The 25,145-nt window shown below is 37.8% G+C and overlaps 1 protein-coding gene across 5 annotated transcripts in view; it reads right to left on the bottom strand.

Annotated features, from left to right (window-relative positions):
* WASF3 (WASP family member 3) overlaps nt 1-25,145 on the bottom strand; it is a 64,471-nt gene that overhangs the window by 20,668 nt on the left and 18,658 nt on the right. For 4 of the 5 annotated variants that reach the window (XM_079317287.1, XM_079317286.1, XM_079317284.1 and 1 more), the window contains 2 exons: nt 24,613-24,703; nt 1,616-1,758 (listed from right to left, as the gene is read on the bottom strand). In XM_079317287.1, coding sequence (XP_079173413.1) covers nt 1,616-1,748 — 133 coding nt within the window. In that variant the 5' untranslated portion in view covers nt 1,749-1,758; nt 24,613-24,703. The remainder of the gene's footprint in view (nt 1-1,615; nt 1,759-24,612; nt 24,704-25,145) is intronic. The other variant, XM_079317288.1, reaches the window with a different exon arrangement.

Genomic DNA, 25,145 nt, shown 5'->3' on the forward strand with positions numbered 1-25,145 from the left:
TTTCTGAAACTTAAGGATTACTAAGCAACTGTCTGAGAAAACAGTAAATGAAACTCAATGATAATGCAAACACAAATTAAATAACAGACACCAAATCATCAGCTGCTGTCCAAGAAAGATCAGAGGATCACTTGCAAACTCACCTGAAAATAACTCAATCCTTACCAATAACCAAAATTCTAAAAATTCTTATGGCAATAATGATTAAAATGAATATGTTCTGAATATGATCTGAAGGTCTGAACATCCACCTTAAAAAACCCACAACATACCCTAACTTACATATCTAAAGCAGAAATAACAGTGACCAGAAATACAAAATTGTTTCTATTCAAGAAGATAACTTACAGAACAGGAAGCTTTAACCTGGAAAAGAAATCATCAGGAAAACAGGATAAAGATTTTTAAAAATGACAAATTATTATGGAAATGCACAAGATGAAAGCACCTTTCATTATTTTTCATCACACCAGAATGAGAAGGTATCAAAAGGAAGAAACAGGTCAACTTCCATTGTGGGACATTCTGCCACAGGTCATTGGTTGAGAAAAAGGTGTAATCCCTATTTCAAAAGATCTAAGCAATACCACAGATGATAGTTTTACAACTGCTCATTACATAGGATGATTCAGATGGACCTCTAGCTCAGAAAAATCCCTAAATCACTGACTACTGCAAAGAGGAAATGCTGTGTTTCTCATCTTTCCCTAAGCAAAGGCTCTTTCCTATCATCATGAACTAAACACCAGTGAGCCCCATAGTCTGAGCTCCATATAGACTCTCAGTTTTAAAACCACATCCATTTACAAAGTAAAGCAACTGATGAAGCAGTAATTTCTTTTCTAGGACCAGCGTTATCAGCACAAACAACAGCTGCTGATTGTTAAAGACCATCTGAAAAACATCTCTTATCCCTTTCATCAAAAATATTGTTCATCTTGCAAACACTCCAGTCATGCTTCTAGAATTGCTAGTGGTGGTGTCACCTGACAGGTGTGGTGGGTAGGCTACTCTGTACAGAGCAGATGCTAGCCTACCTCAACAGTAGCCTGCAGATTTGTTCAGCAAATGGCATCCTTTCAATGTGCTTAATTTCATTCATATGAATTGAGTACACACATATATATGAAGAGAAGGCTTAAGAAATCCTAGCACACTATGAAAAACTAAAATTTCAGTCAAATATGTAATTTGATGCCAAGAGGCAGAAGAGTTTGCTGGCTCGGTCCTGTAGAAATGAAAGGCAAAAACTCAAGTGTTGGTCTTGTTTCTTGCTCCAATTTCTCTCACTTTAGAAAAATTACAGGTTTTCTATGCTCCAGTTTTTTGGTTGGGGCTTTTCTCAGTGGTGTTTTTTTCCCTACTTGTTTGTTTTTTAGTAAATTTGTCTTTTGGAATGGGGTTAGGGGGGTGGGGGGGAGGACTGGGTTGGGTTTTTAACAAACTTCAAAATACAGAAGAGTATAAAGACAATTAAATAGCATATTATTACAATACATAAGTGGAAATGTCTCATACCACACTTTTGCTATTTAAAACAATCCATCTTAAAGCTTTTCATCTCTTCAGTTTTTCATCATGAATCAAATACTTACAGGAAGTTACAGATACTTACTTAAGCTGCTTAGCTGGCGTATGATAGCAGCAAGAGTGCTATTTGTTACACATTCCAGCTCACTTGTAATTCCCTCTGGCAGAGCTCCCCGGCAGAGATGCCGTGGTTCAATGTTCCTTTTCACCAAAGGCATGGCTCACAATCTGGAATTTACAAACAAATATGTATGACATTTACAAAAAAATGAAATTAAGAGTTCTGAATCAGTGTAGCACACATTCTTTTTTTCTCCAAAAAATACCTCACCCTTCTTCTTTTAAAGTCTTGTTTCAGCCTTCACTCTGTAAATACTATACAATTCCTACTGGGGCACTGGAGTTGTGCACTCATGCCAGAATATGACAGAAACACTGCAGAGCAGCAGAGAACATAGGCACACAGGTATTGTAGCTTTTTGCTTCAGATTTGGTGTAAGATTTACTGTAAGCACAGACTTGAGCTGCAGCTCCAGAATCACTGGACTTCAGTGCACAGTTGCATTTATAAAAAACTGGCAGTCCCCACAGGAGTGGCAGGAAAGGTCACTGTCTGGAGCAGGCTGGCATCCTGCCTTGGCAAGCTGGCCACCAACACACTGACCAAGCACTACAGCCCCCAATTTTGTCAGACACCAACCCACCCCACCCCACAATAACAGTTTAACAGTTTTCAGTAAAAATGATAAATCCATCAGACATAGTAAGGGCAAGTGCCTCTCAGAATTAGGCAGCATGAAGATAGTTTTCCACAGGTGGTGCTGTATGGCATTCTGAATGGAGCAAGGGCATGCACTGAACAGCTTTTGGGAACGTATCAGACAGACGCAGGAAGATATTCATCTGAGCAAACTAAGGTTGTCAGAACTGGTTTTCTTGGCAAAATGAAATAAATGAGGATGGTGTCTTGGTTCCAGACCAGGCTAAGGGGAGGGGCCAAGACACTGTGTTATTTGATAGCATCTCACATCATTGCCAGTGGCAGGGAAAAGGGATTCCTCTTTAATTTCCAAGAAGCAGAGCATTCCTCTACAGTCACAACCTGGCTTCAATCAAGTCAGGCTCTGCAATGAGCATTGTTGCCTGTGAATCACTCTCTCTTTTTACATACTTTTCTTATTAATATGGCTGCTGCTAGTGTTTGTTTATCTCATTGCTGTCTCTAGAAATTGTTCTATCTCTATCTCAAGCTGTGATCTTTGCCTTTTGTGCATCAGTTGTCCTCTCTGGCCACCCGGGGGGATAGGGGGCAGAAGAGGGGGAGAAGCAGAGCAAGCAAGGGACAGTGTGGTTTGGAAAGTCTCAGGGGAGAACTAAATTGAGGAGTACCATTCCTAAACCACGACAGATGGGGAAAACAAATACAAAGAAAAACCTCGAAGAATCACAAAAAGGCACAATGGCATAGCAAACCCTGTCCTGCAGAGAGCTGCTTTGAGAGCAAGGATGCCCAAGTGAGACAGAAGTCTCCCAAAAGGCAAGCAATATAAGACAAAAATATCTAGTTTTCTTTAAAACTACATTAACACAACAGTCAACTTGATTAGATTTTTAACAACAACAATTCAATGCCCATGTACTACTCATGAATAATATTCTGTTTAAAACCATGTGGTATGGAAATATTCAGAAACAAGAAGTTACATTATTACCAAGGACATAGTTCATTTGGGAAAGATTTAGCTGAAAATTTCTTTTTACTGTACTAAAGCAATTAAAGTAGCCTTTCAATTTCTCTAATTAAAAATCGCATTAATGAATTTAAAAATCCTTTCAAATGTTGCACAGTAATTTTGTAATGACTTCTGCCTGAAGATTTAAAATATTTTATTCTCAAGAACATTTCTAAAAGCTTAATGAACAAAAAGCAAATTATTGACCTGTAAGACTACTTCGTAACAGGTCAGGAAGGAACAGGCTCATGACTTAAGCAGTAGTCTTGAATTACACTGTATGTCTTTCTTAATATGAGACAATTTGAGTACGTCTGAATGTAAGGTTAGCTGAGTTTGCTAAATTTTACACAACACATCAGAGATAACAGAGGAACAATTTCTGGGTTTGATAAAAAACCATGCTGTTTCTATTCTATGTTTTTGTATTATTCTACAAACCACCTATTTTAAAGTACTACTTCATTTCCTCTGCGGACACTTTTGTGAACCTGGTCAAAAATAAGTCAAATCTGGAAATTCACTATTACTGAGGAGCAACATCTACCAGGAACACTCTGCAAACAGGCTATTGCATTGGAGCTACAAAACAGAAGTCATTAGGAGGAATCCTTTCACTGTAATGTAAATGTTACAGTGAAAATGCATTTCCTATAGACACAATTCATAGGAAATGATTAAAAGGAGCACAAATTAGTGCTACATCAAATTTTTATATGACGAGGCCACCAGAATAAAGCCTGTTTTTCCCCGTGGCTTTCTGACTAGCATTCTCAGAGCTGCCCCTGCCCTTACCTTTTGCAGTCCCCCCAGCTCCCTTACTAGTCCACACAACACACTGGGCCCAGTTGGAAGCTGCCTGTGCACTGCCCAGCTAATTGTCTGCTACATCTTGGAACACCTACCACACTGAGTACAGTCAGAATGCCTTCCACCAGGAGCTCTTATTTAAGTCCCTTCACATAATGTTCTTTCTTGCCTGTAAAAGCTAATTTGAAGAACACATGCAACTGCAGTTTGAGCTTTTCATTTTCTGGTGACTTCTTGATGAAATGCTCCAGTGTGTTGAAGAGCTACCAGGGGAAGTGACAGACCAACACAAAAAATCTCATTTCTCTAAAGAGCAGGCTAAAGCACACAACAAGGTTGAGGGTAGGGGAAAATAAACAACTTTCATATTTGAATGCATGCTTTAAATTATTATGTAGCAGCCTCATTTCACGAACAATCTCAGTCTGAAGTTTAATTCCAAAAGGTAAACCGAACACCGATGAGTAAATACATGCAACAAATCAAGCAATCCACTACCTGCTCCTGATGAGAGGAAAAGAAAAAAAATAAAAGAACTCTGCAACTGCAGTAAGTTCCTTCTAATTTAAAACTTTCACCTAACTGAATTAAACACTTACAGACCTATTCAGATATTAACCCACTACTAAGTAAAAAGCTTGTGTCCTTATTACTAAGCACAATCACCTTTTTCTTCACCATACACAGCTCTTTTTAAAGAAAATGCATGAGAAGTGAGGCTAAATTAATTTCAAAATCTATGTTTAACCAAGAAACAACAGGCCTCTGAATTATAGGGTCTTCATATGACACAACAGACTGAAGGGATTGTGTCAGCATGAGCAGAAAACAAGAATTTGCAACGGCAATTCCACCTCCTTCCACATTTATCTTCCACCTTTTTTGAATCACACTCAGTCCCAGTCTCTGCCTAGACAAGATATTCACTGTGATGTCACTATATTAAATACACTGAAAATCGGCAATTTAGAAATCATATTCAATTTTGCAATACAGAGGTTTAATAACTTCTTTTCCCTTCTTCTGTGGTTTAATCCCAGCCAACAACCAAGTGCTACACAGTTGTTCTCTCTGTTCCCCTCCAGCTGGATCAGGCAGAGAATCAAAAGAATAAAAGAAACAAAACTTACGGGTTGAGATAAAGACACTTTAATAGGAAAAGCAAAAGCTGCCTATGCACGACAAGCCCACCAAGGAATGAATTCACTGCTTCCCACGGGCAGGCAGGTGTTCAGCCATCTCCAGAAGAGCAGGGCTCCATCACACATAACAGGGACTTGGGAAGTCAAAGCATTGCACCATCACTTCAAACACCCCCCCTTCTTCCTCCTTTCTCTCCTCACTTTATACACTGAGCATGATGTCACATGGTCTGGAATATTCCCCTGGTCATTCTGGGTTGCCTGTCCCAGCTGTGTATCCTCCCAAATCTCCCAAGCACCTCCAGTATTCTCCTTAACAATGTCAAAGTTCAATAAGCAGAAAAGGCTGTGGCTGTGTCAAGCCGTGCTCAGCAATAACACCTCTGATTTATCAACCCTGGGTTCAGCATAAATCCAAAACACAGCTCCCTACTAGCTCCATGGAAAAAAAACAACAACTCTACCCCAGCACAAAACAAAACACCTTCCATCCACAAATAATTGAAAATTCTAATGCAAATAAATTATTATTTTCAAAAAATGATGTCAGTGGATTGGTCCCAATCCTACTTGCAAATTTTTACTTATTTTACCCCAGCTAAATACACAATGAAACCGAAGACTTGTAATTTGGAGAAAGGGGTTCATCTCCACTGTGAGGCCACTTATGCCTGACAGCTGCCTTTAAATCAGTTGCTTCTAGCAAGAGAGACGAAGAATCTATAAAGATGCTATACAGCACAACTGGCTGAAGTGGAAATGTATGAGACATTAGTGTCAGACCAGAAAAATCAGAGGAGTCAAAAAGGGGAAAGAAAAAAACCTAAGAGGGTGAGATGTCGTTTAACATCTCACTAAACCCCATGCATGCCTCACTGGACATGGATCAGATTCGACATCTGCCTGGACTGAACTTTGGCTGGAGTACAAATGGACACTGCTCTCCAAACTCTCCAAGCACCAGCAACTCGATTTCCACACACATTCAGAAAGGACAGGACATCAGAAGCTTGAGTTAGCTTAGATCAATCCATTAAAATTCACATTTTGCACGCTTCCTCAGTATTCTCACATCCCTTTCTCTTCTTTCTCCCTCCCCCTCCCATAAGAACTTGCTTAACAACTCCATAACAACTTGCCTTTTGTCTCAAAATTAGAAGGCACTTATCCCAGTAGTCATTGTTGTAGAGGCAAGTGTGGTGGCAAGACAATCAAAGCATTTTTGCTTTTCTTTGCATGCCTCCCCCGCAGCCACAGCAGTATCACTCCAGGTCAGCCCAGACCACCTTCCCCTGGACAGCAGCTGTTAAACTGCACACAACAAGTCTGACACTGCCTGGGCAAGTCAGTCTTAAAAAATCATGTAGAGAGCAGATGTACAGTAACAAACTTGAAAGATGACAAACACCATGTGCAATCTTTCCAAACAACAGCAGAGCACAGCGATTACAAGAGACAAGCTGGGTTTTTCAAATATTTGAGCTACTGTCAAAAACTCTCGAAGTACCAGCTGTTCCCCAAACCTGCCTTTTGTCCTTTCACATCCCTAAAACGTCACTGCAATTTGCACAAGTGCTAAAAATATGTACCTGAATTTCATGGTTCTTTATTTTAAGTTCGTTACATATTCACTAATACCACAAAAAAATTTCCAATTCATGAAACAGCCTCTCTACTTGTGAATGTTTACTTAGTACATTTTCTCAAAGACTCTGTTCAGTCCCTTTTTTAAGTTCTTCAGAGATTTCTTCTTATATCCTCTAGTAAAATATGACAAATATGAACATTTTACCATGGAAAAGAGATTACTATACATCGATTCTAAATTTTCCCTGAATATAGTCTATTCTTTTCAGAGAAATTTAGAGCTCTCCACTGATGAATCGCCCAGATCCCTATAAAAAAAGGACATACCATAATTCTCCTTCTATGGAGAAGAAAAGCGAGATATACAGCTTGCCATGAGTAATGTACCAGATGGGATTCCATTCAGGATTAAACACCTAAATTTGTAAGACTACATATATATGAGCTCAGCAGAAACCCAGAGAGCAACCAAATCCCAGCATCCCTTGATAGATACAAGAATGACACTGTGAGTGTAGGCTCTGATAGGAACTCACCAAAATTTCAGAGTCTGAATCTAGAACTGCATTTTACCTCATCAAAACCAGAGAAATACCATTTGTTTGCTAACATCAAGCCACATAATCAAGTTACACTACCTCCTAATCAGAGTTTCCATGTCTAGAGCATTAAAAACCTTTACAGACAGTTAAGTGTTCCCCATATCTAACATCCTAACAGTGAATTCAACACACAACTTCCATCTCTGACTGGTACCCAATTTGGCAATACACCCCATTTTCCTGTTCAAGTGTGTGATTCTAGATAGCCTGCCCCCACCCACCTTCAAGATTCAAGTGTGTGCTAAATTGGAATAGTAGGCAAAGCAGAAAGGTGGAAGACCCCAAACACCAGCTTTGGAGATGCTCTCCCATCCCCATTTTTTCCCCATGGAGCAGCCATCATCACAGATTTCCATGTCCTCCAAAGGCTCTTCATCCTTCATGAGATGAAAGAAAAGGGCTACAGGGAGAGCAAACACTGCCATCCCTCCTACCCTAATGGAAGGAAAGGAATAAATATGCCTTTAATGCATGCTCCTTTCTGGTTTTTCCTTATCCTAAGTGACAACTTGATGTTTGTGAACCTTTCCTACTTTCCATTTCTGAATGTCATTTACTACCCAATCAGTAATGACAAGTTAAATAAACCATAACTAGCATATATTCTGGAAATTACTGAATTCAAGATTCCTCTAATGTCATTCATTCATACTTTTAAAAGTTTTGTGGGTTTTTTTTTTTCTTTTTTTTTTTTAACTGGCTTCATTCTAACAAGAATTTGAATCCACATTTTGTATACTGCAAAACAATACAAAATATTTAGCCATTGGGTATTATCTCACAGTACTCTCTAATACCTCAGAATTATTTTTTATCAAAAGGCATCCAAACAGGACTAATTTTTAATAGTCTCTTCTAGCTATTCAAATTCTACCAAGTATGCAATTCCTCTCTCAGAGAAATGGAACGAGTACCAAAACAAAACTATTGCTCTATTAAAGCACAATCATGCTTTAAGTACCAAGAACTTAACTTTAATTAGAGCTACCCCAATCTAAGGGGCATTTTATTTTTTTGTTAGTATACAAGTGTTTTCACACTTTACATAATTTTTAATGCAACTCTCTTGACTTTAGTAAGAGTTTGGTGGTGCACAGGCAAACTTTTGATACAAGTAGGCACTAAGTCTAATAGAATTCTATTTCCTAAGGATAACTAAAAATCGAGAACATTTCTTATCCACAACAAACCACATCTTTCAACAATACACATAAACTGAAATGCCTAGAAAACCCCCTCCTCACTACAATTTAATATAAAGTCAATTCTATCACCATCGTTTTCACAGATCTTCCTCCTGATTGCCAGGCCTACGTGAAAGGAATGACAGACAAGACTGGAATGAAAGCAGGTTTTTTCTGCTGAGTATCAAACCACCACTTCTGAGCTTCCTCTCGCATCATACCAATCTGAGTATCAGCAATGATGAGAAGAGCACAAATTCCTAAAGCTATTTTGTTTCTTGAATAGAGCTCTTTAATGTCTGTTGCAGTGAGATGTTTCTGAAGGTTCACCAACTTGGACGGTTGTTTTGTTTTCTTTTCTTTATTTGGCAGAGTTTTTGTCTGTGCTGAGATCTTCAGGGCAGATTTCATGGTCCAGTGATATTATGAAGGAAATCAAGACATAAAGCAATGACAAGAGAAAGGACAACAGGAGAGGGGATGATAATTAGTTTTGCTTATCTGCAATCTACAATTTTATGGATGTACATTTTCCTACTCAACCCTTCATATCTACATAAAATACATAAGAAGCAGAACAATAGCTACCTCTGTTGCAGAACTATTAAAAGGTGAACACGTTAATTCAGGGATTTCCACTAATTAAAAAGTTGTGAGATAAAAAAAGTGAACAGTAGTGAGCATTTACAGGTACTTTAAATTTAGTTCTCAGTATTTCAGATTAACTACTAACATACACAGAAAAGATGATGCTCACAAATGCAGGAAAAGAAGCCTTGAGGATGATTCAGCCCAAAATTAAGTAACTATTTTTCCTTGACACTACAGACTGCAATATAAAAGGCTTTAAAATAGTATCAAAAACTATAAAGTCAGAAATTGACTTATTTTCTCTGCAAATTCCAGGGTGAGTATTTTGGGTTCTTTTCCCCTTTGTTCTACAACCCTATGTTTGCATTACCTGTCCACTGTAGCTCAAGATGATCTATGGGCACCTATCATTCTTTGATAGTGTTACAGGTCTCATCAACTTCTTAAATACTCGTGTCTACAGTTCACTGCCAAGTAACAGTACCCCAGTGAAGAAAACAAGACTGGAGGACTACTTCAAAGTTATTGCATTAACTTTTTCTTCTCAACAGAACTGTAACATTTCAAAGCCACAATCCCAAGAATAATTTTTTCCCATTCACAATACTTTTCACAGCAGTTTCTAAGGAAATAAAAACCTTATGACCAGTAAGTACAGACAGATAATGATGAAGTTTCACCTTCTGCTCCAAAATAAGGGGTCATATACATGTCACCCAATTAAATGGCTTCATCATTGTTCAAGGAAGAAATAAAGGCCCAACTGCAACATACCTATGGAATATAGAATGTATATCCTGTATTAAGTTCTCACTGTTCAAATTAATAAACTCTGCTGTTTACACTCATAGCATTTTTTCCCCTACCCAAAAATCTTTGCCATACATTACACTGTATTTTTTTACTCCTGTCATTTAAATCTTTATACTTTTTTTAATGTGCCTTATCCTTTTCATAAAAATACAGGAAAAGCATATAAACAGTATATTTTTCATACTGAAGTACATTTTTTTAAACATTAAATTAGCCTATTCTGTGAAAAAATGGGTGATGAAACTAAGTTTTCTCCAGAACATCTACGCATATCACTTAACTAGTTTTACCCTCAGTTATTTTTCTCATGCTTATCTTTACTATGAAAACTGAGATCTGAAAGCTGGTGTATCTTGGATTGTGTCACTTTCTTCCGATTACCTTCCCCCTTAGAGCAGCTTATGGTACTACAATAGTAGATTTAGACTTCAAGCACCTCATTTTCAAATAGCCTTCCTGAATCTGATTTCAGATTTCCGTTCCTTAAAATTCTCTTCATTGAAAGAAACACAAAACAATGCAAAAAATACACTGTGGTACCATTGAAACTGTGTTACACTTTGAAATCCAGTTTCTCCTTCACTAACACATTTCAGTTTTCCTTGACACCCACTGTTACTCAGATATGTATCAAGAAACAGATTTGCTTACCTGAAATCTGACAGAAGTTCACAGAGTGCACAATGCAATAGCTTGCTGTACTGTATCCAATCACTCTGCCAGCATCAGACCCACCCACCCTTTTCTACTCATTCTGTATCAGAATACAGATGATCCAGGGCACCTTCACACATGACTAGAATCTCTCCCTTCTAGACCCCAAGCTGTCCTTTCTCTAACCAAAATTTTGTTCATTAAGCCAAAACACTAATTACACTTTATCTCAAAAGATGTAAGGCTGAAGGGTGCTAAAGAAATCCAACCAAGTAAACTGAAAGACATTCACATTACGGCAGTATACTTGCTGCTGTTAAAAAAGAAAAATTCAGGGTAACAAAAGTTCATGAAGAGCATGAACTGAGAAACCCTGGAATACACATAGAAAAGTTTTTTTCACAAATAAGTAAATTTGAATCTGTTTTAACAGAATGCTATTACCTGTGCTTAATGGTACAAGGTGGCCAGTCACATTAACACAGCTAAATGGGGAAAAAGTTGGTTTCTGCCTATACGGGTCTAAGTCCAACCTGACTACCATTAAAAGTATTGATTGTTCTATATAAATCACATTTTCTCTTCTGCCTTCTTTCCACAGCCACGTGAATGGTCTTAGCATACAGGGAGTCACGAGACCTCACATTGTTTCTTTCCGGTGAACAAACAGTGACCAGTTTCAAGTATCAACAAAAGATGCCGACACGTTAATCTTGTTCTTAGCATGATGGCTGCTCATCCTGCCCCTAGTCCCTTCCAGATGGCTCAGTGTGAAAGGGATGGTGGGATGGGGAACAAGGAATATTCCATGCTGTTCTGAACATCTGTTCCACTGCATTCATACATTAAAAAAAAACAAAAAAACCAAAAAAACAACAATAAAAACCTTACTGTCACTATCAATTTTACTATTTCAACCTAATACTGCTAGACTAGCACCAAAGACAGTGTAAATGTTATGCATGCACATGAGAAAGGAAGAAACATCTTTTCAAATCACATAAGAGCATTTGTTTCGCTTTTGCTATCTTAAGAATGGACTTGTTTCAATCACAAAGTACTTACGCTGCACTGAAAAGACTGTTTTCTTTCATATGACCTTTCTGTATCATACCCCAAGAATTTATTATCATCCCTCCTCCTATTCAAGCAAACAGGATTGAACTGAGTCACCATTTGTTTCCCTTTGGTTTTATTATTTGTCTTTATAGCAAAGATGTACACTATGCATTTGTTGGAGCTTGTTTAAATTTCATTTGTCCAGTTAGGCAAAGCAGCTGAAAAATACTTTGCTTGTGCATATAAAAAATTGTGGTAGCCTTTTGTTTTTTAAGCAGCCTTGAAAGAAATTAAACTATAAATACCTTACTATACTATACTGTCTACCTCTCAAATGACATTTACCCTTTAAAAATACCACCTCTTTCTTGAAAAGAAGCACCCAGCCAGAACTAGGAGAAACTCAGTGTTAAGAAAGAGGAGGAAGCAGTGTTTTGTCCTACAGCACAGGAAAAAAGACTTAGATTGATCATCCCCCCCTTTTGTACCATCTTGACATGTGCGAGCCATACGGCTGCTGAATTATTCAGCTCTTTGTACTTGGAATACCCAATGATTACATGTATGAAAATTTAGAAGTACTGGAAGAGCAGCAGATTGTAAAATCTAATTTTGTTTTGACCTTTAGTACCCTACATGGTAACATTCAGTGAGAAGTATAAAACAGATGAAGTCAAAAGGAACAAAATCACAAAGCAGCAGAGAGCTAGTTAAAAACCGAGCTAATTAGGTCAGGAACAGCCCTCCACTAGAGCAGGTCGAAATGTTTCCAGATGTCATCTGGAAACAGGCTTGGATCTTAATCAGATGTGAGCAGAGTTTGTTATGCAGACAGAGCCACACAGTTCTCACTTTCCACAGCAAAACTCAGCAGCCCAGACACTTGAGAAAATGTCTATGGGCCACTATTTCAAAACCCAGAAGTATTCCCATGAACTGGCTAAGATGAATTAAACCTTAAAAGTAAATCACAGTTCAAGTAACTTGCTGTGTACTGCAACACTAGTGATTCCCACCTGCTTAGTATCTGCTAATTTTTCTAGTACAGTATTACCACAAAGCAACAAATAATATTTTTTTTTAATATGACAAAACCAAGAGAAGTGATATTTAATAAACACCGGTACTTAATTAACAATTAACCATACCAGAGTATTTCCCATCTGAAGGAAATTTCTTTGTTCCCTACCCACCTACTGCAGTCCAAAAAGCATCATTTCAAACAAACTTCTTCAGGCATCTGACAATTAAAATAATAGGACAGAGAGTGGCTTTGAATGTTCCAATTTACGAGACATCCCTGAGAAACTACTGTAAGTATGATTTTTTCAACAGTCTCTTGAATGATGGCATTAAACACCTTGCAGTGCTTAACTTTAAGCCTGTTTTGGTTATCTGATCTATTATTTTAAGATTTTAGAGTTATATAAAGTCACATTCTATCTACACTACAGAAATGGAAAAATTCTGTAACAAGAACCATCACCCTATAATTTCTCTACACTACTTCAGGCAATTTGATGCTGGAACAACTCAGAATACTGAAAGTCTCCAACTGTCAACAATCCTTTTCCTAGCATTTTAGATGACAATAATGTACAAATAGCTCTTGCAGACCATTTTAAATACATTTGTCCCAGCCTTCCTCCTTCACAAACACCAAGGGTTATCAGAAGCAAATGCCTTGATTATATAAAGAAAACGTAAGTTGCAGCTAGGCTTGCTGACTTACATTGATCCCATTTAACAGGGCCTTACTGGATTTAAAGTGCTCGAAATAACTGTCTGGGTCACAGTCCATGTGATAAAGGCCACCTGGTGAGGCCTCAGGAGCCCTCCTGCAGGGACAACATGGCATTCAGATCCTCCAATGACCTCAAGCTTAACCAGAAGCAAATTCAGTAATTTGTTTCTCAGAACTCCAATTAACCTTAAAATGGAAGGGAAAGTAAAAAAGGGATCAATGATTCAATTTTTTTGTCAAATAATATCCATTTTATGGCCATACACAATGTTCTCCATTTCCCATACCTAATATTTACCATGAAAAACCTTTCAAAACAGGATTTTTCTGGAAAAAAAAATCTGTTCTTAAACTCTTTTACCCCTAGCAGCTGATCTAAAATGCCACATGGAAGTGTTACATTTTCACATAATTCAGTTAATCCAAAATTTAAAATGTCAGAGGGAAGTGTCAAATTTTCTTACAGTTCTTTTCCATACAAGAAACACTCTGTATGCCATATATGCATATACACACAAGTACACTTCGTGTACATTTATGTTCTATATATACACACACAATTTATAAACATTTATTATACATATGGCACACAGAGGTGATGGAAGAGACCAATAATGTAGGTCAAATAGCAGAAGAAAAAGCACTCAAGATTAATGTTGAATTGCCATGATATGTCCTCCATCTCTACTTCCAACAAAACTTCTCCACTCCCAGTTCTCACCAGGCAGGAAAGACTTCAGCACTTAGGAAAGACTTTAGGGAAAAATCTGCAACGATGCTTTTTCAGGCTACCACACTATATTTGACAATTCTTAAAATACTTTGAAGTAAAGGAACTTCAATATCCATCTGAACAGCCACACAACACCAGTAGAAATTTCCTGGTATGTGTAAGGAAACACAGGGACAGCCTATGAAGATTTAAATTACTACAAAATAAAGCAACATCCCAGGAACTCTTCAAGGCAAAGCTTTACATCCACACCACAAATTTTCCTGATTTTGACACTCCTGCCAACACTTGACTCTATCTATATATCAGAAACCTGGAAATAGCAACTAGTCTACATGAGGGAAAACAAGGTTTATTTTGGGTGTTTTCATGGAAAACTGAACTAAGTATTTTGTGTCAGGATCCAACAGCTGAGTCTAAGTCAATTGAAAATTCCCAACTATTTTTATCCTGAGCCAAGTGTGCCATCTGTTCCCATGAAGTCCATCTTCTGGTAGCTACCGTACTACAGCATTATCACAAAGTGCCATGTGATCAAGGACTGCTGCATAAATCGAGAGATACTATGAGTGACAGAAATCAACATCCAAGACAGTAGTAAAAATTTTTTAAAAACCAAAACAAAGAAAAACAACACAAAAAAACCAACCCATCACCCTCCAAAAAAATCACCACAAAGCACAAACAGACTTATTAAGGCCCCCTGTTAATCTGTTAATACAGCTTTTTGTGTTGTGGTCATTTCACTCTGGTGCCTAAGGAAGGCTGAGCTCTGGTCAGAGACTTTCTCAGGGTGAGGATGCATTTTACGTCTTTCCTCCATTTTACCTGCCTGCACACAGTAACCTGAGCACTAAGGATGCTATTTCCCTCTTCCAGCTGATCTTCCTCACTCTCTTCCACAGTTAACATCTTTGAGTTAATCACAGAAACCATTCCTGTTTGGCACGTGAGAAATAAGCAATGTGTAATTTTTCAGTTTATAAAATGAAATAGTAACAGTTACAGATGACAGCAGAACATCCAGTTATCAGAAGTACAGGAGCTCCCCGTACCCCAACAACTGAATCACAAATGAGTAACATGGGGTCCAGTAGAAATCAAGACAGATCATACTCCTTTTCCTGCTCTTATTAATAGTGAAGACATTTTTTTCAAAATTTACATGGGCAGATATCCATTTGTACCTCTCACCAGAAACAGAATACTAAGAGAAATGAAACCACAGTAAAAAACGTAAATCTAAACACATTCAATATATTTGTTATCAGTATGTAAGGCACACTAAGATTGCAAACAGCTACATCTACCCAGACATAAAACACTACCATCTCTCCTGGTGTTCCTGGCTCTCTTAGAACAGATCCTCTCTTTTGCTAGGATCACAAATTCAGATTCTGTCAAGGTTCTGCCGACCATTACCATCTCAGTAATTCAACATACAATGTTTGCCTCAGATTTTTCTTTTTGCTGCTGTTTTGAGGTTTTAGTAGCATTTTGGTTTGGAGTTTTGGAGGGGGGGTGTGTTGTTGGAGTTTCTTGGGGGGGTCTTAAAGCTAAAATCATTGTCAAGCAGTATTACAAGTAACATGCTTTGATACAGGGACACTGGCATACAAAACCTCATTTTCAGCATTAAAGAGATTTCCTCATTGCACATACAGTAACTCCCATTGTGAGACAAATAAGCTACTATAAACCCATAGTGAGTCTCAGACAGAATTCAGCAGTTAGTCTTCTGTAAAAATCCCCTTTCAACACTTGAAGGCTGGAAAGAAACTTGTGTTCCATGAAATCTGGCATTGTATCAACACATCTCCATGGAGCTGGCAGGACAGAAGTGCTCCAGAAACCAGCTTCAAGGAAAAAAAACATTCTTACCCTCTGCAAATCATCACAAAGAAGAGTCTCAAGAAACTTTTTCTCCTAGCTAAAAATCATCAAATCACAGCTAAGAGTACTGGGGATGCAGAGTTATCAATGATACCACTACATTTTTAAAATCTGCTTTATTCCTGTTGTATTTCAAATCAGTGCATTAAAATACCCCTTACAGAACCTGCTGTCTGTCTTTCTTCAAGACATATATATAAATATGTCCTGAAAATGTAAACTTACCTTTATAAGGGATTATGAAATTTCAGAACCTAACAGTGAGTATCTGAAAGCATCACTCTGATTTATGACTGTAATTCTCTTTTAGACAATGCCAAGTGTGGGTGAATGCTAAGTGTGAGCTGGAAGGAAATGTCTTACATAGAATACTAAAAGCACCAACCACCAAAATACATGGAGTCCACAATGAAGAACAGCATGAGCCATCAGGTTTTTCACCTGTGAGCCTCTGAGCTCTGATGTTCAGAGGCTTCAGAGACTGCATTAGTAAGTTGTGTGGTACAAGAGCATAAGCACCCTTAGAGCAGAATAGCTGCTGGGGACAATCCTGAGTCCATCTTGCATACACTCTTTTTTTGAAGGGAAACAGGAATATTTGTTCCAAGCTAGTGCTTTCCCAGTCTATGGACCATCAGATGCTGACACATTTGCTGTTCAGACAATTCCCCACAGACAATATTTTGGTTTTGCACTCATCTGAAAGAGTTCATATACTTCACACCTGGGGAATTTGCATCATAAATATAATCCTGGATTCAAATCAAACCTACAGCATAATACATCCTATGATGCTGTTTCAGCATGCCTTCATTTGCTATATAAAGGCTGAAAGACTGCAGTTTTATTTTGTTTTAATTTTGCCAGGACAAGATGGGAGAGACAAATACAGGTTAAAAAGAAAAAACAATCACCTTAAGGCTGAAAATATGTCAGAGTATTTTTAAATTATGTTTCCCTCCAATACTGGAAAAGGAAAGGGAAGATATATATATATATGTATGTACATGGATCAGAGTTGGCTTACTCCTCTCTCTCCCTATAATGCACTCAGCCTCCCAATCCTTTGGGAAAGATCCCACCTTTCTTACTAACTAGCAGTCAAACATACAGCAAAATCCTAGCACGAGAGCCAACTAAAACCCACTGAAAGAGGAACAGACTGCCTAAACCTAGCAAGAGTGCAACTGCCAAGGAGCATCACCAAGCCTGTTACAGTAGGGTTACCCAGTGCCTGAACTCCTACAGTATCTGTACACCCTGACATTACATTTACTCTCCAAACACGAGAAAGGCAAGAAGCAGGATCTCATTTATCCTGCTGAGAGGCACAAGAGCCACTTATGTGTTGGTCAGCATTATCAAGGCCTGTAGAAAGATTAGAAAATGGACCTAGATCACATCAATACTTAGCAACAAACGTTTCAACCACAAGATGAGTTACGTTTGCTTCTCAGAAGCAAAACCCAGCCACTGCCTTAAGATCCACTCCACTTAAAGTTGTGCTTTTAAAGACAGCTGCAAGCCAACTGCTCCTTTATTTAATTAAATGAATTCCTTTTCCCATTCCTGTTTCAACATTTGTGCTATTATAGCTGCCACTCCTGGCTGAGCTGCTTCTCATGCTGGAATCAGATTGGAAGTCAGCAAAAATCTAATCCAGGGGACAGAAGTCAAAGCAGTTTATGGAATTACTACTCTTATATCTGAGGGCACAGAAGTGACAGTGAAAGCACTCAATCTGCTTCAGGATAAAAGAAAAAAAAGAAAACAAAAACCAAAGCAATTCAAGCTGAACTCCCATTTCATACCTACTTACAGTGTTTAGTTGTGTAGGTGAACAGCAAGCAAAGCACAAGTGATTAGATAAGACCTGAAAGACTAGTAACTGCTTCCAATACAAAATTGCACCAATGTTGTCATATTATAATTATTTTACTTGAGTCACAGAATATGCTGAGTTGGAAAAGACCCATGAGGATAGTCCAGTCCAGCTCCTGACCATACAAAGCAACCCAAAAGTTAATCCAGATACTTAAGAATGTTATCCAAATGCTTCTTGAACTCTGACAGGTTTGGGGTCATGACTACTTTCCTGCAGAGCCTGTTCCAGTTCTTGACCACAACTCTCAGTGAAGAACTTTTCCCTAACACCCATTCTAAACTTCCCTGATGCAGCTTTATGTCATTTCCTTGTGTCTTGTCACTGGACACCTGACACAGGCTGGATCAGCACCTCCCTTTCCACCCTCCTCACAAGAAAATTGCACACAGCTACATGGTACCTTCTCTCCCAAGATTACACATAATGCCTTCAGCTGCTCCTCAAAAGTCATTCTTTCAAGACACAGCCCATCTTCTTGGCAGGAGTACAAACCAATGACACTAAAGAGCTCAGAACTCTTGCAACTTTCAGGAACTTTCTGATGACACATTTCCCAAAATCATGTAGGCATCCCAGCAAACACAAAGTAGGTCAGCAAAAAATTTACAGAACAGAAGAAAACAGATATTCCATGTGTGCAATACAAATTCTGCTTATCTTTTTAGCCACATAAGTCATTTATGTCTGTATCCTTTCCATCTCTTTCTGAAAAACATGCTTTCAGTGAATGAGAACCTGGTATACATTGATTTCTGTGGTTTGTTTACAAAATGAAGCAAGCGCCATATACTCATAAATTTTTAAGACCAAATTTATTTTTGAATAGTGAAATATTAAATATGTAATTGTAAAATAAATACACAGTACTCTGAAACAGGAGTGTGGATAGCAACTCAAGACAAAAATTAATATTCTCTTCTCAGGAAGAAGAAGTCACTAATCTGATGCAAGGTACCATTACATCTCAAGAAAAATAGTTGCCCTCAGCTCCTGGTAAATTGTGAAGGTCCCTTTTTTCTTTCCCAAGAGACTAAGATAGAATAAAGGACAAAGCATTCAAAAAAACTAAGGAACCATTCTCTCTATGTTTTCAATCTAAAAATCCAAATTTAATCCAAACTGATCTTGTAATTCATAGAGAACAGAACATTCTTAACCTGTTTACCATTAAACACTAGCCATAAAATGTAAACAGGTAGACTGCATGTTGAACTGATCACTTTCATATTTCCCAGTTGCATCTACAAGCATTCTACACACCTGCAGGCACTCAGTTTTATACTGGTAAGATGCCCTGCACACATTTAAAGCCACAGTTTCTCCTCCTTTATAGGAGTCCTACTGCTAGTGCTTTATCTCATTCACATCCAGCACCACTGCTTTGTGCATATTTGCCACTCCAGTTGCCAACAGAGCAACCATGTCAACTCTCTCCACAAACCCTCAGAAGTAAACGCTGCTTCTCCCCAAACAACAGGGAAATGCACTTAAATGCTGACAGGCTACAGATCAGGCAACTATCTGCAAAGATGAGTAGTCTATATTTTAGATATAAGGAGCCATTAAGGCCTCATTTTAAACTGTTCATAGCTGAGGCTACCTTGTAGCAACAATTCAAGCAGTCTGTTTTATCTTGGAGGCTCCTCTCACGGGTGCCAAACAGGACAAGAGGAAATGGTCAGAAACTGACACCAGGAAGTTTCACCTGAATGTAAGGAAGAATTTCTTTAGCATGCAGTGACCTCAGACTGGAACAAGGTGCCCAGAGAGGGTGTTGAGTCTCCCTTGCTGGAGACATTCAAGAAGCATCTGACTCAACCCTGTGCCATGTGCTCTGGGACGGCCCTGCTTTGAGCAGGGAGGTTGGACCAGATGCCCCACTGTGGTCCCTTCCAACCTGGCCCATTCCGTGAAATATACAAACCAAATAATAAATGAGGATGCTTTAAATGTTGATGTTTCATTTAAAAGTAAAACACTGCAATGAGTATTGATGAAGTATGCTTTAATTTTATTCCTGAATTTAACGACAAAAGGGCAGCCATCTGGACCCTGATGAACATGGCAGTCTCCTGTAACTTAAAGAAAGCAGTTTGATATCAATTAGGGCACCTATTCCTAAAGAAAGGAAAACTCAACTCATCCCTCCAGTTCTACAATGGCTAGTAGTGAACTTTGATATGAGTTTGCTTCAAAACATTTTGCATACTGGACCAAAGCACTTTCAATATTTCCTATCATTAAATTGCTTTGAACAAAAAGATTTCCTAGATGTTTGTTCTTGACACTAGTAAGTAGATTTTTTAATCTAAAGATGTTGAAATGAAAAAAAATGGGGGGGGAGGAGAATTAAATCCTGGAATATTAATATTCAGGACGCTTTTGTTTTTCTTTAAACAAAGAATAGAAACAAAAAAGATACTGAATTCTGAAGTGAATCTACTCTAAACTTGCCTCCCTCACAGCAGTGCTGTTGCTCTTACACTGGTGATAAAATCTTCTCCTGTGAAATGCAATTATTAGTTTAAAACCCATTGAACTGATGAGATCCCCCAATCCAAGAGGAATAGATTTCTTAACTACAGCTGTGACCAGCTGGCTGCTAAACAGAGAAAGGACTGCTATTTCCATCTCTGTGATGAGGCTCCAGTGGGCAATGCTGTGGTTGCTGGCACCCTTCCTGAGGTTGAGAATCACATCAAACCGAGCAAAACCCATTGTGACTGGAGACCAGTTTGTTTTTATGGACTGAAAGAGTGACTGTAGGCACAAACACATTGACTCCAACTCTGGAAGACTGTACTTTAGTTATCTGTGATTACATGGATATTCCATACACCCCACCAAATTATGTAACAAACCTAGCAATACTTACATTGCTCTTAACTACACTTTAAAATAATCAGTGTAATCTACATAGACTACAAGCACATGGAAAAAATCAAGCCATTAGAGACTAATCTATACACAGTTCAAGAAGTAATTTAACTACATCAGTTAAATTTAGAAGCTGATTTATTTAATCATTGCACAGGCAACCAAGATTTAAACCTCATCTTCAAGCAGATCCCTATGCACTAACTGCATAATTCAGAGACAAGTTATTATGATGCCAATCACAGAAAAGTTCAGAGAAGAGGCCAATGACTGCATTTATTTGCAGTAATGAAAATTTCCAGTCTCAGACAGTGATAACAAAGAATATTTCTATATGTGATGAGCATGCTAAGGCTCTCACAGTGCAGACACCAGTTTTAATACACAAAGAGAAGAAATTTGCTAACATCAAACCCATTTTTTCAGGCTGCAATTTAATTCAACTCCATGCAGTCAAGTCCAAAATGTATATAAGTGCATACTGAAAAGAGTTTAACCCCAGACAAGCAAGAGCTAAGTTCAAATACCCAGCCCCTCCTAACATCAAAATCAGACAGAAAACAAGAAAAAAAAGATCCTCGAAAATGCATGCACCTCAAGACCAAAATCTGTGATGACTTCTCCGTCGTGCTTTAAGTTAGACTCTCCCAAAACCAGTTTCACTTCATTCTGGCATTACCATTTGTAATGCAAGAATTCTGCAATACTTTCACCCTTCTCACAAGTCTTTTTCCATCCCCAGGAGACCATTGCAAAAACATTGTCCTGCTATTCCCCCCTTCACTGCTGTGCAATTCATGATCTGCAGTTTTCGGCTGGACAAGTGGTCCAAAAACCTTCCACCATTCACCACTCCTGCCCAGCCTACTTTTCACATTCTGAAAAGCTTATTTCTTTCACAGGACTATTCTTAATGGCTTGTTTTAAATCAAACATTTAAGTTACTAAATAATTTCCAAATTAGCAGCCACAAAGGTTGAAGGATACAGGTTACATGACTGAAGAGGCAGGTGGTATGGACAAAAGTCTTGGTTTAACCCTGACTCAAAATACCCAAGTTGCTTTCCCAATAAAAGTATTTCTAAGGACTGAAAGAGTATTATCCACACAGCAATCACAAACAAAAAATTAACATCTTTTTTCAAAATGTGTAACTGAATACACAGTATTTTTATCTGCCAAACTAAGTGCCAAGGTGTATTTCTTAGAATTGTTTGTATGTGATAATAAAAGAATTCTTTTGGTAGTCTACTGAATTGACAGCTGGGACTAGTAAGCAGAGGCTGTTTTCAAGCCTTACTGCTGGTATTTCATTCCTCACTACATGCTCTCTAACTTTCTTGGTGGAAGTCATTTTTGTAGTGTAGTGTTGTAGGTTTATAACAGATGTCTAGAAAAGCCAAGACATGCTGATTGCATTTTAAGCCATCAGCAACTTTTACAAACATTTAATATAGTATTTTATCTATATTTTTGACAACTTTTGGAAGCATTTATATTAGCAAAACACAGTAGGAAATCCAGAGAAGCAAGACAAAGCACAACTGTAATCCAAATGACAAAATGAGTGACTTAATTTCAAATTCAAATGCCTTACAATGCATGTAGAACAAGTGAATTAAGTTGTTTACATTTTTAATACAACTTTAAGTGAAATTCTTTGAATAGAAATTTAAAAAGAAAATACATTACATTTCTGTAGAAATCAACCATTATTTTAAGTACAAGTTCCTCATTTTATTGATCAGGTAGTTCCCAAATTGTATGTCAAATCAATGTTTGTGATGCATGAATGATCAATGCACAACCAAAAAGCAGAATTTGTTTACTAGAAATAGGTTTCTTTTTTTTTTTTTTTTTAGAAACTTAGTTGAAAATACCAGTCTTTATGTTCAGCATTACTTTTATACTCCCATCAGTTACATTAAACTCCAAACTAATTAAACACTAGACACCTCAATTAAACTCTATATGAAAGTTTGGCTTAAACTGCACAAAGAAATAGAAAATATTTGATAAAATTACACTGAGAATGAACAGCAAATATCTCAAAATTTTTTAAGTTTTATGAATAAATATAACCTAGGTAAATTATTCCAAAATCATGGTTCTTATTCCTGTAATAACCAATTTCTACAGCTTCCCACAAATAAAAGCCACAATGTTTCCATTCAGCATGAAATGCAACTGAAATGTAACAGTGCCATAACATTCAATGCTTCAATAAATAATAAGCAATATACTAATCTAATAAACTAGTAGTGCAGCATATTTTCAGTCTTGCATATGTCCACTTGGTTTACCCTTGGTATTTTTTGCAGACTAGTCACTTTCCCTGATACACTTTGTCTGCTTTTGATATTTACACCAAGAGGTCCTTTATCCAAACAATTTCAGTACATAACCATTGATTTACCTTCCCATTTAATGGGTAAAGAGGTGTAAAGAGGGAAAGAGTGGGTTTTCTTTCACTCTTCTCCTTCCAAAGCTGTTACCATAACCCTCCCACTCCTGTGTGCACTATATTGCTTCCCAATTCTTTCATTCCTCTAAACAGTTTCCTACTTCAAATTGTGAATGCACGCATTTTCCAAGAATTCTTCTCTTTCCTAACTCAAAGTGCAGTCTCTTCCAGAACATATATGCTGATAAGCACCTTGAGTATCATCAAGCATATCCTCAGTATTCAAAACTGAAATAAGCATAAGTAAATGTCAGCTGAGGAGAAAACTATGGCAAAGGATCATAGCCAGGGTTACAGACAGTCTACAGTCTAGGTCACAGGAAAACATTATCCTAGAGGAGTCTCCTAAAACACTGCTGGATACTTGACTGTTTCTCAGAGACCTTGAAGCAAGGCTGGCTGTGGTTTCTGCCAAAGGCAGCACTGTGCTGTGCAATGCAGGAAGAAAATCTCTCCTGCAAGAAGCTAATACTACTTTTAACCTCACCCTCTCAGAGGGAAGAACAAAAAATCTGCTCTTCAGCTTTTACCCCTGCTCCAAAGCTTTCTCTCTCCCACTGCAGACACCAACGAGCTGCAGCTTCCTGTAAATACCATATGCACACACTTATCAGCTGCACTTACTGTAACAAAATTGTCTGCATTTTGGCAGCAGTCCTTCATCAGCACCCCAGGTGCTAAAGTCACCCCACCTCTTATGTCACATGGTGAGGGAAGTGGTGCCCTTCCAGCAATTCAACAGGCAGTCCTCATCTAAAGGCCTCTGGTGTTGAGTGTGGCAGCTGAGACAGACTGAGGGCAGGGAAATATTTCCCCACACAGCTAGTTTAATAGCCATAAATACAAATCTTTTATTATCCGTTGAACTTTGATTCAAACAAACATCCAACCTCAGCAGATTTAGTTTAAATCTCTTAGACAATACATCAATGAAGTACAGATTATACAGAGTAAATGTAATTAACAGATGCAAATTTATAAATCCAGTGTCTCATGAACAACTGTGAATAAAGTAAATTTATTTTGGTTTCCTACACAATAACATTAGTATTTAAATGCTACCAGTCTCCTGGGTGAGCAATGCTTTTGACATTTGTTTCAGGGCCTAATACAGCACATCTTCAAAATCACAAAAATACAAACCTCCTTCCCAAGGCTAACTCAAAAACTTCTGGACAAGATTCCAAAAGTCATCACTGGTCTTCAGCTTGAGGGACTTATCACAGTCTTCAAAGCTATTTGCAATAGATTCACACAAGTGCAAAGTAAGTGATAAGGAATGTTCAGTAAGAGTTCTCTTGAACAACTTACCATTTAAGAAGGAGTGCAGAATATCTGTACTGTTTACACGTTTGAGGAGACAGCTGTTCTCTAACTTCCTGGCACACTCAGGTGGCTTTTTCTGCAAACAAAGAAAAATTTAACTCAGTCTTTCAGTAACAGAATAATTAAAAATATGCATTAAAAAAGGGGCCTGGTTCAGTGATCAGCTAAAAAAAAAAACTTAGTAAAATATGCATGAGTAGAATGCAGACAGTTTTAACTGTTTTCTGCTAAATATTTCATAATACAGCTTTTTTTTTTCCAAGGTAACAAAATAGCTTGTGTTATTTTATAATCAATTTTTAAATAGAAATATCAGCAGAGAAAGTAACATTTACCCACTTGAAGACTGTGGGGATGGAAAAATGATGTAATGGCCAACAGTAATGCACAATAAAACAGCAGGCTTCAATCCCTCTGAGATTCTTCACAGTAAATTAAATATTACTGAACAGAAACCCACTAAAACAGACTAAAAATGCAATGAGAATCTTTAACAAAAATTAAGTAGTGAGATGTTT

This window comes from Erithacus rubecula (genome assembly GCF_903797595.1).
Source record: "Erithacus rubecula genome assembly, chromosome: 1".
In the NCBI taxonomy this organism is placed as follows: domain Eukaryota; kingdom Metazoa; phylum Chordata; class Aves; order Passeriformes; family Muscicapidae; genus Erithacus; species Erithacus rubecula.